This window comes from Numida meleagris, chromosome 25 (genome assembly GCF_002078875.1).
Source record: "Numida meleagris isolate 19003 breed g44 Domestic line chromosome 25, NumMel1.0, whole genome shotgun sequence".
Taxonomy (NCBI): domain Eukaryota; kingdom Metazoa; phylum Chordata; class Aves; order Galliformes; family Numididae; genus Numida; species Numida meleagris.
Genome location: NC_034433.1, coordinates 1671720 through 1685593, shown reverse-complemented (window position 1 = coordinate 1685593; position 13874 = coordinate 1671720). Strand labels below are relative to the sequence as shown.

Genomic DNA, 13874 nt, shown 5'->3' with positions numbered 1-13874 from the left:
GTTGAACGGAGAGTCTTTCAAGGACCTGGGTTCTCTCCCTCGCAGGCAGTTTGAGTATTGTGACTGTGAGGTGCAGTGATTTTTAGCAGGCCAGAAATCTTGCTTTTCATGGCAAGGCCCTCCCTGTCTGTTACCAGCATCTTACAGGGCCGTGGCAGATCTGTGTAGCCCGGGCAAAGCAGGAAGTTCGGTTCATTAATCTGCATGTTCACAAGCTCACTTGAAGTTTTGACTTTAAGAAAGCCATTACCTCTTAATAACATTGTCTTCTATTTCACACCTGCCTGCAGCTCTGCCCTTCCTTTGTAGTAGTAGAGATTTTCCTTATACTTCAGGTCCAAAGGTTGGTGGGTTTTTTGTTTGTTTTTTTTTTTTTTAAATCTATCTCATCTCTCAGGTTTTGCTTCAGGGTAGCAAACTTTTGCAATGCCACAGAGGCAGCAGATCCAGCGCTCCCTGCCTAAGCACTAGCCATTATCCTTCTGCTGGTGAAAAAGATGAGAATCACCATCCAGACTCCAATATTCGAGCCTTTTATTTCAAGAATTTCTACCTTTTCTGTGTTCCTGTGGGCCCCCACAGCGTATCGCATTTTCTAAGCAGAAAACCAACCTCATGGGGCCAATTGTGTTTCCCCAGACAGAAACAGATAGCTCATGATTCTATTTTGTTATTCACCTTAAAACTGACCGGCTCCGTCTAGGCAAAGCAACATCGGATTTAGCTGCAAAATCAGTGTTTCAGAAAAGAAATCTCTCAGTTGTGATATGAATATGTCTCCATTTCCATCACATAGGGACTATGCATGGCATTTGAAATCCCGGCATTCCTCTGCTGCTGACAGATTTCAACTGCAACGTGCAAAGAGTATTCCTCAGTGATAGATACAAGCCCCAGCAACTCAGTGTGGTTAATAAAAACGTTTCCACTCTCTGAATTGCTCCTGTTCCTTTGTAGAAACGTACATAAAATGATCATCTGCCCATCTCCAGACATTTGGGATGAATATGGAATCACCTTTCTTTTGCCATGCCGTTCCACTGAGGTCACAGTCCTGTGGCCAATCAAACCATTACTAAAACATCGCCCCAGCAAATAAAGCGAGGGTTTGGAACAGAAAAGGGCTGAGATAAATGCACATTGCACTGCCCAGAGAATGATTTTCTGGGCTGTGATGTGGGAGCCCTCCCTTCCCATACCCCATCTGCAGACTCAGGTTGGGCATCTCCTGCACTTGTGTGGAGGCACCTTGGTGGCACCTGACCCTGGTCACGCCTCATCCCTATAATCACCGCCCTGTAACACAACGCTATGTATCTCTGTAGAGACGAGGAAAAAACACCTTCCCTTTATCACACAGAAAACACAGCCTGAAACCACGCAGCGCCATTTTGGAGAGGGAGAGAGCTCCCCATGGCTGCCGGAGCACTACAGACAGCTCACACCTATAGCTCTAATGTTTCTGGCTGAGCCCAGAAGAGAGCAAGATTAATTTCCAACGGAATTCCTAGATTTTATCATCCCGGAGAACACAACCAACCACCAGCAGCCAACCCCCAGCACCCCACCAGAGAGCACCGCACACGCGCCTAACAGCACGCCCCCCCCACCTCTGAGTGGCACCACGCATGCGCCGCCACGGGGAGGGCGGGGCCAGAGATAACCCCGCCCCTCGGGCGACGGGGGCGAGGCCGTGGGGATGATGGCGCATGCGCGGTGCCGCGGCCGTACTTAGGGCGTTCGGGCCGTGCTGGGCTCCGTGGCTGCGGGGGGCGGCGGGTGCGGCGCGGGGGCTTCGTCGGCTCCCGAGGGGTGCGCGCTCTGCTCGGCCTCGCTCCCGTCACCCCCCCGCCGTGATCACAGCGCTGCGGTCCGCTCCTCACCGCCCCCTTCCCGAGGGGGGGGCTCCGGTAAGCGCCGCCGCCGCTTCCGTGCCCCTCTGCGGGGGGGTGGGAGGGCAGCAGCGGGGGCCGCTCCTCGGGCCGGGCGGGGCCCCTTTGTCCGCCCCGCGGTGCGGGAGCACCTGGCGGTGGTTCTTTCTTCTCCTTTATTTTTATCCTCCCTCCCCCCCCGCCTGCAGCTCTTGAATCACTCCCACTCTGTTCTGTGGGAAACGAAACCAAGCGGCGCCCCGCAGGTCGGGGAGGGGGGGGGGGGGGTCACAAAGAGCCGCTCCGTGCGGTCCAACGGGAGCGATCCCCGCGCTCGCCCGGTGCTCCAAGGGAAGGCGGAGGTTGCGCTTTTCGCCTGGAAGCTCTGAGTTCTGGTGCGCTCCGGAGAGCGGAGTGACGCCGCCAGGTGTGCCCGCACCTGTGCTGCCCGCGGCACGCTGCGGAATGGGCCCGAAGAGTCCCGAGTGCGACCGCGGGGAGCGGAGCGAGGTGCGGGGGGTGCTGCTCTGTTGGCTTTTGGGAGCTGGGTGAGCGTCACCGCCGTGGTGGGACAGGCGCTCCTGGGTCAGACGTAGCAGTGCGGTTAGCAGAGCAACGCTGCGAGAGCACTCCCTGGGAAAAACGAGTGCTTTCAGTGCTGCCTGAAATTGTGGTTTCTGGGGCACCGCGTTTCTTAAGTTTCCTTCCCTCTTAGTCTCAGGTCAGAAATGTGCAAAACAGGAAGCTTGGCTTTACCTTTCTTTTGTAAGACGCTTCCCTGCTCAATCTGAGCACAAGCAGCTCTCCTGTTTGTGTCCCATTAGTGTCCTCTGGTCCCTCCGCTCAGCATCTCTCCCCTGACCAGCTCTCTGGTTTGAAGTCTGTCTGCTGCTGCTCTCACCTGTTTCCTCCTGTCCTTGCAGCCATGGCAATGACGGGCCCGACGCCGTGCTCCTCCATGAGCAACCACACCAAGGAGCGGGTGACGATGACGAAGGTGACGCTGGAGAACTTCTACAGCAATCTCATCGCGCAGCACGAAGAGCGGGAGATGAGGTAACAGCACCAAGGGGAGAGGGCTGTGACCGAGCTTAAAAAAACAAAGGGCATTATCACAGAGTCGTTGAGTTGGAAGGGACCTTCAGCTGTCATCTGGTCCAGCTCCGTGCAGTGGATGGGGACAGCTGCATCAGGTCAGGTTTGGGACTGAGTAGGAGATGCGCTTGGCTTGGTTCTAATGCAGTTCAGAGGTAGAAAGCCAGCATCTCTCCTCTGTCTCTCTGCAGAGGGGGCTGTGTGGGGCCATGCTGTCACCTTGTGCTCCCTTCTTGTGTGTGAAATAACTGAACCTATTGCATCCCTTGAAGTTTGTCGGCCAAAGTCTACCAAGTTGTTCCCCTGACAAGTGTTATTTTTGTTTTCCTTTGGCTGGAAGCCTCTGATTTGCTGGGTACCCTCGAGTGGTAGCACAGGGATGTCTGGCGTGCTCCCAGTTTGCCGTGCAGTCTATAATCAGAATTTTCCCAAAGGTTCAGTGCTCATTTGCCTGCAGACTCGCTGCCAGTAACCTGCCTCGATCCAGGAGGATTGCTTGGGAACTGCAAGGACTGCAGAAAGCAGTTTAGAAATTAATACTGTCCTGTGTACACGTTTCCTTCAAAGCTTCACGTTAAAGAGAGATGGAGGTCTAATCCAAACAGAAATATCACTGATTCAATTCCTTGCTTTCTGAGTGCTATTGTCTGCTCTCAAAGCCTCAGTGAGGGCTTTTTTTTCTGTTTTAAGTTAAAACTTTGAAAAAGCATCGTGCCCTTCAGGAGCTGTTTGCTTTGCTTTCCACTCTGATGTGTGCTTTGGAGCTGAAGTGCAGGTGGGACCTCCTGAGGATGCTTAGGGGGATTTCAGCATCTCTCAGTTGAGCTGAGCTCCTTATTTCAGGGCGTTGCAGCAGCAGCCTTCTTTTTCTTGAGTGTGAAATGAGATGCCTGGGTCCTTAAATAAGGGTGAAGCAGTTGAAATGTGCCTGATGGTGGAAGTGATAGCCCCACATATTATCGCATCCCAGCAGCTGCGTGGTGGCACAGGGCACCGGAAGGGGATCTTGCCAAGAATGACTTGCACAGAGTCAGGGAATTTAGCACACTTGTGTTGCACTGAAGGAATATGCCCAGGACAGGAGCAAACAAACCAAAAAAAAACCCTGTAACCCACAGCCCCAGTTCAGCCAGCTGTGAATGTGCTCCGTACTGGGAAGGAGTTCCCATTGATAATCACAGCATGCATTCCCTGAGCCCATTCTCCTCTCTGAAATCTTGTTTCCCTCTTTGCTCCCAATTAGTATCTGATTTTTCTTAGGTGGGAAAATACACTCTGGCATGTTTCCCTTTCTCAAATATTTGCAGTATTGGGAAATAGTGACATTGATGTGTACAAGATGCAGAGAAACTGCGGCATGGATCCGTGGAGGTGACCCTGGAAGAAGTGAGGCTTTGATGCTTCAGTGTTTATTGTGGCTTTGGCCTCGGGGCACTCGTCCAGCTGCCCAAGGCAGAGGCAGGAACTGACCCCGGATCTCCTCGGTCTGTGTTCCCATGCAGTGAAAATGTATGCCTTAATCAGACCTGTGGGACTCGGGCAGGTTTGGATTATCAGAAGCAGAGATGTAAATTGCTGAAGAATGGTAAAGCAGCAGCAGTAGTTTCCTCAGAATTAATCTTGTATCTGATTCTCTGTTCTATATCGTGCACATTTGTTACTCCTTTCACAGCAGGCAGAGGCCAGAGCTGTGTGTTGGGTACATGCATGTGATTGACAGAATGTCCAAGTATTCACCTTTTTTTCTTCCTATGTTTGTTTTTCCTCCAGACAAAAGAAGCTCGAACAAATGATGGAAGAAGAAGGCTTAAAAGATGAGGAGGTAATTAATATGGGGAAAATCACTTCAATAGGGGTGATTTCTGTACAAATGGCAATCTAGCATCTTCGTGTGGAATTCCTGCGGCTGCTATCGAGCACAACTGCAGAGCTGTGTTTTCTTCTCCCTGAACTCTAGAAAAGGATCAGGAGATCGGCGCACGCACAAAAAGAAACAGAATTCCTTCGCCTGAAGAGGACAAGGCTCGGTCTGGAAGACTTTGAGTCTTTGAAAGTGATAGGCAGAGGAGCGTTTGGAGAGGTGGGTCCTGGGGAGATGACTGCCAGTATTTTCACATGACGCTGCAGTTTGCTGGAGGCTTATGTAGCTCGCACAAGCGTCAATTCTGTTAAAATGATTTAATTTCTTGGAGTTAACTGCACTTGCTTGCCGTTGCCATGCAATGTGTGATGCTTTGGGTTTGTGTAGACTGATGCAACGTAATGAAATGGGAGCTGAGGACCTGAGACCCAGATTTGTGGAGGTGTGGTGACGGTGCTGTGTCTGACTCGAACCTGTACGTGCTTTCTAGGTGCGGCTTGTCCAGAAGAAAGACACGGGGCACGTTTATGCCATGAAAATACTGCGTAAAGCTGATATGCTGGAGAAAGAGCAGGTGAATAGCCACCTTAACCAGCAGCGCCATGTCTGTGCCTTGGGTGACTGTGGGAGGTAATGGTGATGGATGTGTAGAGGTGCAGTGATGAGCACCTGTAGCTTCAGGTTACTAGCTAAAGCCACGATGTGGCTTTTTCTTCCCTCGTTTGTATGGGGGAGATGGGAATGTTGTCAGAGGTATTTGCTTCTTGTTCAGCACTGCAATCAGTCTGGGACGTGCTGTGTGTGTGGTCAGAAAATCAGGAACACAATTCTATTTCTGAGCATGCTCATCCCAAACCCAAGCAGCAGCGTGCTCGCTTGGTGCAGTGCTGCCAAATGGGTGCTCTGCTCTCAGCCTGCTATAAGGGGCTGAAGCAAGGTCCTGAAGGGCATGCAGGCTGCTTAGAGAAGGGCTGGTTCTCAAGCCACCCAACTGTTAGATGCCTTCATAAAAACGGAGATATTTCTGTATACACGATGCAGTTGCTTGTATAATCAACCATATGTCTCTCCTTCTGAATTTTCCCATGGTAATACATTGTGTTTTGGAGTGGTCTGTTATCTTAGAACTGCTTCGATAAGGGTTTTTAATGGTGTCCTTTATCACATGTACACTTCTGACTTGAAGGCGACCCAAATGCGTAGAGACTTGAAATATTAAAATGTAACTGTAGTGTCCCTTTCTATATAGGACCTTATTTTTGGGGGGTGGTTTACATTTCTCTTGCTTAAAAGAATGGGGTTGGTGCTCTTGCCTTCCTACACGTATGTTACTGTGTGGCAGCCGTATTCAGGTACACGTGTCCAAAGGCAGCAGTCCCTGAAAGCTTTCCAGTGGAAACTTCTTTGAATATAAAAGGGTCTTTCACATCTTCCTGCTGAAGGCTGATGTGGAGTTGGTGCTCGATGGGATTTTCCAGACTTTGGAAGAACATTCTGGAAAACATAGCAGGATCGATGTGATACTTGAATTTCCCGTGGCATTAAAGCATTAATTAAACACGGGCCTGTAATGAATGAAATGCATCTGTATCTCCAGGTTGGCCACATTCGTGCTGAGCGGGACATCCTCGTGGAGGCGGACAGCTTGTGGGTTGTCAAGATGTTCTACAGCTTTCAGGATAAGCTGAACCTCTACCTTATCATGGAGTTCCTGCCCGGAGGTAACTGCATGAAGTCAAAGGGCTGCTCTCCTTCCCTTTGAGGGTTTCTAATCTCTTAAATACAGATGTGATCTGGGGCTGGGGTTTGTGGATTCATTTGTTTTTTTACCTTTGCTGTCTGGGGGGGGTTGCTTCTAGGGGATATGATGACACTCTTGATGAAAAAAGACACGCTAACAGAAGAAGAGACACAGTTCTATATAGCTGAGACCGTGCTCGCCATTGATTCTATTCATCAGCTGGGCTTTATCCATCGAGATATCAAACCAGACAACCTTCTTCTGGACAGCAAGGTATGCACTAACCATTTGCCAGTGGCTTTGTAGTAGGAGTACTGCTTCTTCCACGGCCTTTACCATGTTGCTGGGGGGAGGAGAAGCCAAGAAATCCATCCTCTGTTGTATTCATTCCTCACTTAGGAGCTGTCTTGTGACCGTTGTTCAGCTATTCTTGGTTATTTCAGCTGCAATTTAAAATAGTTTCAGTTCTTCCCTCTTGGTCAAAGATGTTTCCTTTCTGTCTTGCATCTGTTGTTCTCACCCTTGCCAGCTATTGGGTAGATGATCATATCAAATGTGAAGCGTCTAACTGCTCTGTCAGTGACTCTGAAAGCAGAGATATTATCTCCTTCAGAATCAGGATGTCTTTCTGAAGGCTTGTCGGGTTATCTGTTTGCTTCTAGGTGGTTACTGCAGGCAGTCTGCAGAAAGCTTGCTTGTCGTGCTGCCCTACTGCCTGCTACGAGTTGGCTTAAGATTGAGCTAGTTTGGAAAAGTGTGCCAACAGTAAATTATATTTTGCCAGCGGCCAGGTAATAGCATGCTGCTGGAATTAGTGCTGTAATTCAGTATGTCCCCATCTAGACACAGACAAACTCAGGATTTTGAAAAGGCTTTGCATTTTAGTTACAGAAAAAAAAAATGATTGCAGCCAGTGAGTGTGGTGGTGTCACCACTGGGGCGGATCCCAGGTGCTTTTCCAATCCAGCAGTCACTGCACAGTGCAGGGACCACAGCTCCCTCTGCAGATGTTTGCTGTGAAGCAGTCAGGAGCTTGCAGGAGCAGAGGGTTCTTGATCTGCATTGCTGCTGGAGAACGGGCTTTCCCTGGAGAGTAGTGATGAAAGCATTAATAGCTCAGTTCTGTGTACGCATCCAGTCTTAGGCTAAAACAAGGAGTGTGGAAAGAGCACATCTGCTCCTTACCACAATAAAGGGACTGAGACGTGTCCAGCTTTACTTGCCGTGATAATTCTCACACTGTTGTTGGACTTCGGGCTTTTTTGTTTCTAGGGCCACGTGAAACTCTCGGATTTTGGTCTGTGCACCGGCCTGAAGAAAGCCCACAGAACAGAGTTCTATAGAAACCTGAACCACAGCCTTCCCAGTGACTTCAGTAAGTGATTGGCTTCAGAGCAGGATCTGTTGGCTGGCTCTCGGTGCCCAGTGGCATATTTCAATGTGAACTTAGAACGCTGCAGTTTGGGTCTGATAATCAACACTGCATCTCAAAGTGTAGTTTTGAATTTCTGCAAAACTACTTCATAAAAACGTCAGCTACTTCAGTATACACCTTAATTTCCAGGAGTTTGTGTTTCGGGTGGACAGTGCTGTAGCCTTTCTTGGCATGTGCAATAGAACAAATGAGAGCTCAGTGTAACTTGTAGGTGCCAGCTGTATCTCAAATTAATACATGTGCTCATGGTCTCCTTGAGCATTGACTCATTGAGGCAGGCTGCCTGCTTCGTGGCTCATATTGTGTGAGCTGAATTCAGGTGTGTCTGCTAATAAGTTGGTGGTGAACTTTGGCCATAGGGGCCAGTGGTGAGCAGGTGGGGATGGCAGGAACCTCTGAGGGCACAGCTGAGTGCAAGCAGCTGGGCCATGGTACTCCTTGTGGTGTTGGAAAGGAGATTTTAAGTAGTGTAGTTGTTCTGGAGTAAAAACTGCCTGTTGGGTGATCAGTAGGATTCAGACATATTCCAATCCCCTTTAGCTTTCCAGAACATGAATTCCAAAAGGAAAGCGGAGACATGGAAGAGAAACAGACGGCAGCTGGTGAGTACAACCCTTCATTGGTTTGGAGATGTTCGATTCTGAGCTGTTGCTCTCAAACAGCACGCTTACACATAGCAGGCATTGATCCGTATCTGTTCTGAACCATGCGGGTGTCAAGATTCAGGTTTTTTCTTGTAAAAAGGAATGATTCCTGTCTGTCCTTCGTCCAGCTGCCAAAGAGTTGTGCCTGAGATAGCACTGCATTGATAGCTGGTGTCTGCTGGTAAAACCATTTTCAAGCTAACAATGGGCTAATGACTATGTATAGACAAGGATACCTTTCCAGCTTCCCTAATGGTATTTTAAGACTTCTTAAAATAAAAAATCCAGTCTTTTCCTTTGTATATCTCAATAGAAAGCCTTTAAACAGCTCTGTTAAAGGGTCTTTTAGTCAGTCCGGTGTCTCCCTTGAAATCACCATTGTTGCTTGAGTTCCATATCAGCGGGATATGTAATTTGTGGTATCCATTTCAGGCTTTCTCTACTGTGGGGACTCCGGATTACATTGCTCCTGAAGTTTTCATGCAGACGGGCTACAACAAGCTCTGTGACTGGTGGTCGCTGGGGGTCATCATGTACGAGATGCTGATTGGTAAGAAATGGGCATTGCCTGCGTTCCTGGGAGTCGTGGTGCAGGACACGAGCTGTGTCTGCGTGCTTGGGGTCGGGCTCTCAAAGCATCTCCTCCTTGCGTAGTTTAAGATGTGTTTTGGTGCAGTGCAGACTCAACCCAAAGGAATGATTTCTGCTTTACACAAGATGTTTGTCTTTCCTCAGGTTATCCACCTTTCTGTTCTGAGACTCCTCAAGAAACGTACAAGAAAGTCATGAATTGGAAAGAGACCCTCACGTTTCCTCCAGAAGTCCCAATATCTGATAAAGCCAAGGACCTTATTTTAAGGTGCCAGTTGCACGGTTTGCCAGTTCATACAGTGCTAACTTTGTCTTGCAAACTGTACTCTATAGCTTCCATAGCCAGCTTCACATGGGGGGAAAGCCCTGATGATTATGACAGCTGCATATTTTGTTATGCACCTGTATCAAATGCTCAACTCCCTCATCAAATCCATCTGTCTCGGAGCTCTCACTGGAGCACTGACTGCACCGTGCTCAAAAAGCACTGCACTGTGTTCCCGTGAAAGCAATGCTGGTCTGGCAAAGTGTGGATGTTTCTACTTCCTATTTTGCTTGCAAGTGACTTCATCTTTGTCCAGAGCTAGCTTCTGAACGTAGCAAGAGTTGTGACATGGTACGTGCTGGAGCATGCAGCATCCCAGTGCATGCTGACTCTCATTTTTATGTAAACACCTGATCTTTTCAATCGCCCATTTTTCAGGACAAAAATAGCAATGCTTCAGGTTTTACACGTTCTCTTGCTCTCCGCTTATCCTGAAATAGAAAGGAAACGTTCTCCTGTTGTGGAAGAGCACCACATCTGAACTGCAGCATTTGATGTGATGTTGCTAAGCGTAACTTCATGTGTTGCTTTTGAAATGGGAGTCTTCAGCCTTCTCCATTTATACGTTGGGAAACTGTGGCGGTATCAGTTCGGAAAGCCATTCCATCCAGAAATGGAATGCTTTCACTTTCATTTTTTCCTTCATTTTCATTCTTCCTTTCATCCCAGATTTTGCTGTGAATGGGAGCACAGAATTGGTGCATCTGGTGTGGAGGAAATAAAGAGTAATCCATTCTTTGAAGGGGTTGATTGGGAGCACATAAGGTAAGATGCTTTGCAGAAGAGCTAGCTGCTAGTCCTGCTGAGCAGAACCGAGCAGCCTGGCTGGTGTTTTTCATGCCTAGGTGTGGGTGAGAGTATTCTGGGCTGTATCTGAAGCTTGCTAAGGTCTAGGTGCCTTCAGTCTTTGAGTCTGACAACTGGGAACTGCCTGAATCCTGCTTTCTCCTGCCTTTGAAACCTTAATGCTCAATCTGTTCTTCTTGGCAGGGAGAGACCTGCTGCCATCTCAATAGAAATCAAAAGCATTGATGATACCTCAAACTTTGATGAATTTCCAGAATCTGATATCCTTAAGCCAACAGGTAAATACTTGGGTTCTGCATGTGAGTGATTTGTTCCGTGTGTTTCAAAGCGCACGACTGCAGTTGTTGATTGGGAGTGAAGAATGAAATGGAATGCTCAGATGTAGATCTGCTTCTTTGGAAGCATCCTCTCCTACCTGCAGTGTTTTGTGTTTGTGCTGGGGTTTCTAAATAATTTGTTTTTCTTTTCACTTATCAGTGACAACAAGCAACCATCCAGAGACTGACTACAAGAACAAGGACTGGGTTTTCATCAATTACACCTACAAGCGTTTCGAGGGCCTGACAGCCCGAGGAGCAATACCATCCTATATGAAAGCAGGGAAGTAATTAACCTTTACCTGGGACAACTTCTGAGCCGTGGAATTCTTTTTGTACCTTGGGTTTTGACCCATAAGTGAACTTTTTTTTAAAAAAAATGTTACTTTTTTTTATTTTTTAAAGAAAACTTGAGGGCTATCACCTTTTGGAGGAGTCTTCAGGATGCTGTTCTGTTACACACTCTGGCTGTTACTAAGGATTTGTTCTTTTTGCACCATTGCAAACTTCCACAAACTGTACGCCATCACTGCTGCAAGCATGTTCTGCTGCTTCAAGGAGCAAGAGTTACGAGTTTTCTTCCTAAATTCTTCGCCAGATTGTACAGTCCTTTGGGAGATCACAGCAAGCCTCCATGTGACATTGCAAAGCGTGTGCTGTTCGTGTAGGCCCTTTGCCAGTCCTGCACTGCTATACTCCATCTGCCACTTGTGTCAGCAGTGTTTCCCTGGGGGCAAAGGACTTCAGTACAGAGGAGACAAAGCAATAATCAAAGCTCGAGGCAGACAACTGTGTGGTAAACTATCCAGGAGGAGACGACTTGCATTGCCTTAACTTCAGTTTGTAGTGGTGGGTTTTCTTTTTTTGTGATGCTGCTTGGAAGCCTCTTCAGCAGCATTTCTCAGCTCCGTGGCAGTGGCCTCAAGTTGCAGCGCACTTTACTTTTGGTACTAAAGCAGTGACCCCCCTCAAAGCCATTTAATATTTTTCTAAATTAAAAACAATTGCACAATACTTCTTCATTCTCCAGACAGTGCTAAGAGAAATGGGCCGCTTCCTCCACCACGTACCACCAGTTCTCAGTTCCTGTATGGAAGGATGCATGTAGAAGCAATGCAGATAAGGAAGGCTACAGCTGGATGTGGAGTCAGTGCAGAGAGATGGAGGAAAAACTCATTTCAGCTGCTCTGTGCTGGGGGTGTGGGTCCAGCTGGGTCTGCCATGGGCTTCCTGCTGCTGCCATCTGTTGGCCACTTCGAGATGGGCATCTTCATCAGTTGTAAAAACCATCCTCTGTGGCCTTCTTGCTCTTGGTGTGGAGCAGAAGCAGCTGTCCCTGTGGTCTCCAAAAGACATGGTGCTCATAGGGTCGGTTTGGCGTACTTTAAATTCTGCCTCGTGTCATTTATACAAGTTCTGATCAGGCTGCTCTCCAGGAGAGCCCCAAAGTGCCTTTCCTTGCCAACACCTCTGGGAACACGCCTGCATTTTGGGAGGGAGGATTCTCTCAGATGAGCTTTTGATAATTTCTTTTTATAATCATGAGCTCCGCTTTGCCCCCAGGGGCAGGTGGCATTACCCTTTGGGCTTGCTTGGTACCAGTCTTGTAATGTGCAATTAGACGTTTTCAAAATTATAAGGAGGTCTCTCGAAGCATTTGTTACTTAGAACTGTCCTAAGGTTGTTAAACCTTTGTTGGTGCTGAACACTAATGGCATAGTATGGCCAGAAAAGCTATTTAGAAACAAAATAAGAGCTAGAGCAGTGTTTCAAAGTGATAGGAAGGCTTTCTGTTACACTTAGTCCTAACTTTCTAGATTAGGAAGTGAAAGGAAATAGGGTTTGTTGTGAATTTTTTAATAGGTGCTTTTAAGGGCTTTTCACCTCATTGTCTTTTGAATTGAGTGCCATTGTGGGGGACTGGAGGTTGTCTGTATCTAGCAAAGATTGGGTGGTGACTTGTTGCATCCTCTCCCTGACCACCCCTGTGCTTTTGGGATGTGTCCTAGGAGTTGAACTATTTGCCATGAGCAGCTTAGATACCAGTTGGATCCTAGAAAAGCTGAAATGCAAGACTAGCCTTAACAGAAGCACCAGGAGCACTGTAGTCAGGAGAAATTCCTCATGAATAAGGGCTAACTGAAGTAATGACTTACAGGATCGGGCTTGTTCTCAGCTGGTCAGTAATGTGACATCCTGCCCTCCTTTGTTTCTGTGGAGGGCTGATAGCTACTCCTCAAATTGTCCTGTCCTCATCCTGCAGTTCATTTTGAACCATTGGAAAATGTGGCCTTATAAACCACCAGGAAAGTGAAAGGTATTGATACTGAAACACTTAAAAATTCCCAACAGCTTAGTGACTGCCTTAACATTTAGGAAAGCAAAATCCTTTGAAGCTGCAGTGGATTAGGACAAAGGCTTTGGGGGCAGTAGTGGCATTATTAGCCCTTTACTTAAAGGGACCGGAAATTTCATTTATAAATACCAAAGATGAGAGAAGCTGTACCACTCGAAGTTGTGATAACTTGCTGTGAGAATCTCTAATAATATGTATTGTGCATTTTTAGTGCATGTGTTGTTTTCTTTTTTTTCCTAAAGTCTTCTGAAACCTCAGTTTTCGAGTTGAGTTAAAGCTTTTACAAGGCATAAGGAACAGCTGGGTACCTCATTTCTGTGCCTTTCAGTAGGAGCCACAGGGCTGCATACAATCCTCTGAAAGCCTTGGACATCCCCTTCTGCTGCTGGGCTTTGTATCACACTTGCACCTGCTTCCTCTTGCAGGTGTTAACCAAGCACCTGCTGCTTCCAGGAGCTGTGCTTTAAGGTTTGGGTCTGTTTGTTCCCTCCCCCATCTGACAGCCCAACACTTGTATCAGCTGCTGGCTTGTGTATTGAGCTCATGTGTATCTCTTAGCTCTCTTCAAGCTGCTAGCAGGTTGTTGATTGCATTTCATACCCAGCTGGATTTCTAGGGAAGATTCTCATCGGAATTTCCAGTGAATCTGAACTCAAGTTGTGCTGCCACTTCATCTTTGTACCATGCCTTGCGTAAACCTGCACCAAGTGTTTCTTATCACTGTGCCCCAGCTCTGCCTTAAACTGTAATTTGAAGAAGTGTTTCCTGTAAATATTTAGAAGCTGTTACTAAATTGCACTGTAAAAAAAAATTTGGCAGATGTATTGTGTG

At 47.6% G+C, this 13874-nt stretch overlaps 1 protein-coding gene across 2 annotated transcripts; it reads left to right on the top strand.

Moving 5' to 3' along the window:
- Nucleotides 1647–13760, top strand: STK38 (serine/threonine kinase 38). Of its 2 annotated transcripts, none has more exons than XM_021376915.1 (14): nt 1647–1910; nt 2795–2927; nt 4737–4788; nt 4924–5046; nt 5318–5401; nt 6425–6548; nt 6687–6841; nt 7841–7943; nt 8544–8605; nt 9080–9197; nt 9383–9506; nt 10233–10328; nt 10554–10648; nt 10848–13760. In XM_021376915.1, the coding sequence occupies exons 2-14, from the start codon at nt 2797–2799 to the stop codon at nt 10976–10978; spliced, it is 1398 nt and encodes a 465-aa protein (XP_021232590.1). In that variant the 5' UTR covers nt 1647–1910; nt 2795–2796; the 3' UTR covers nt 10979–13760. The 2 variants fall into 2 exon arrangements, with proteins under 2 accessions (XP_021232590.1, XP_021232591.1); XM_021376916.1 differs by lacking the exon at nt 1647–1910 and adding an exon at nt 2185–2381.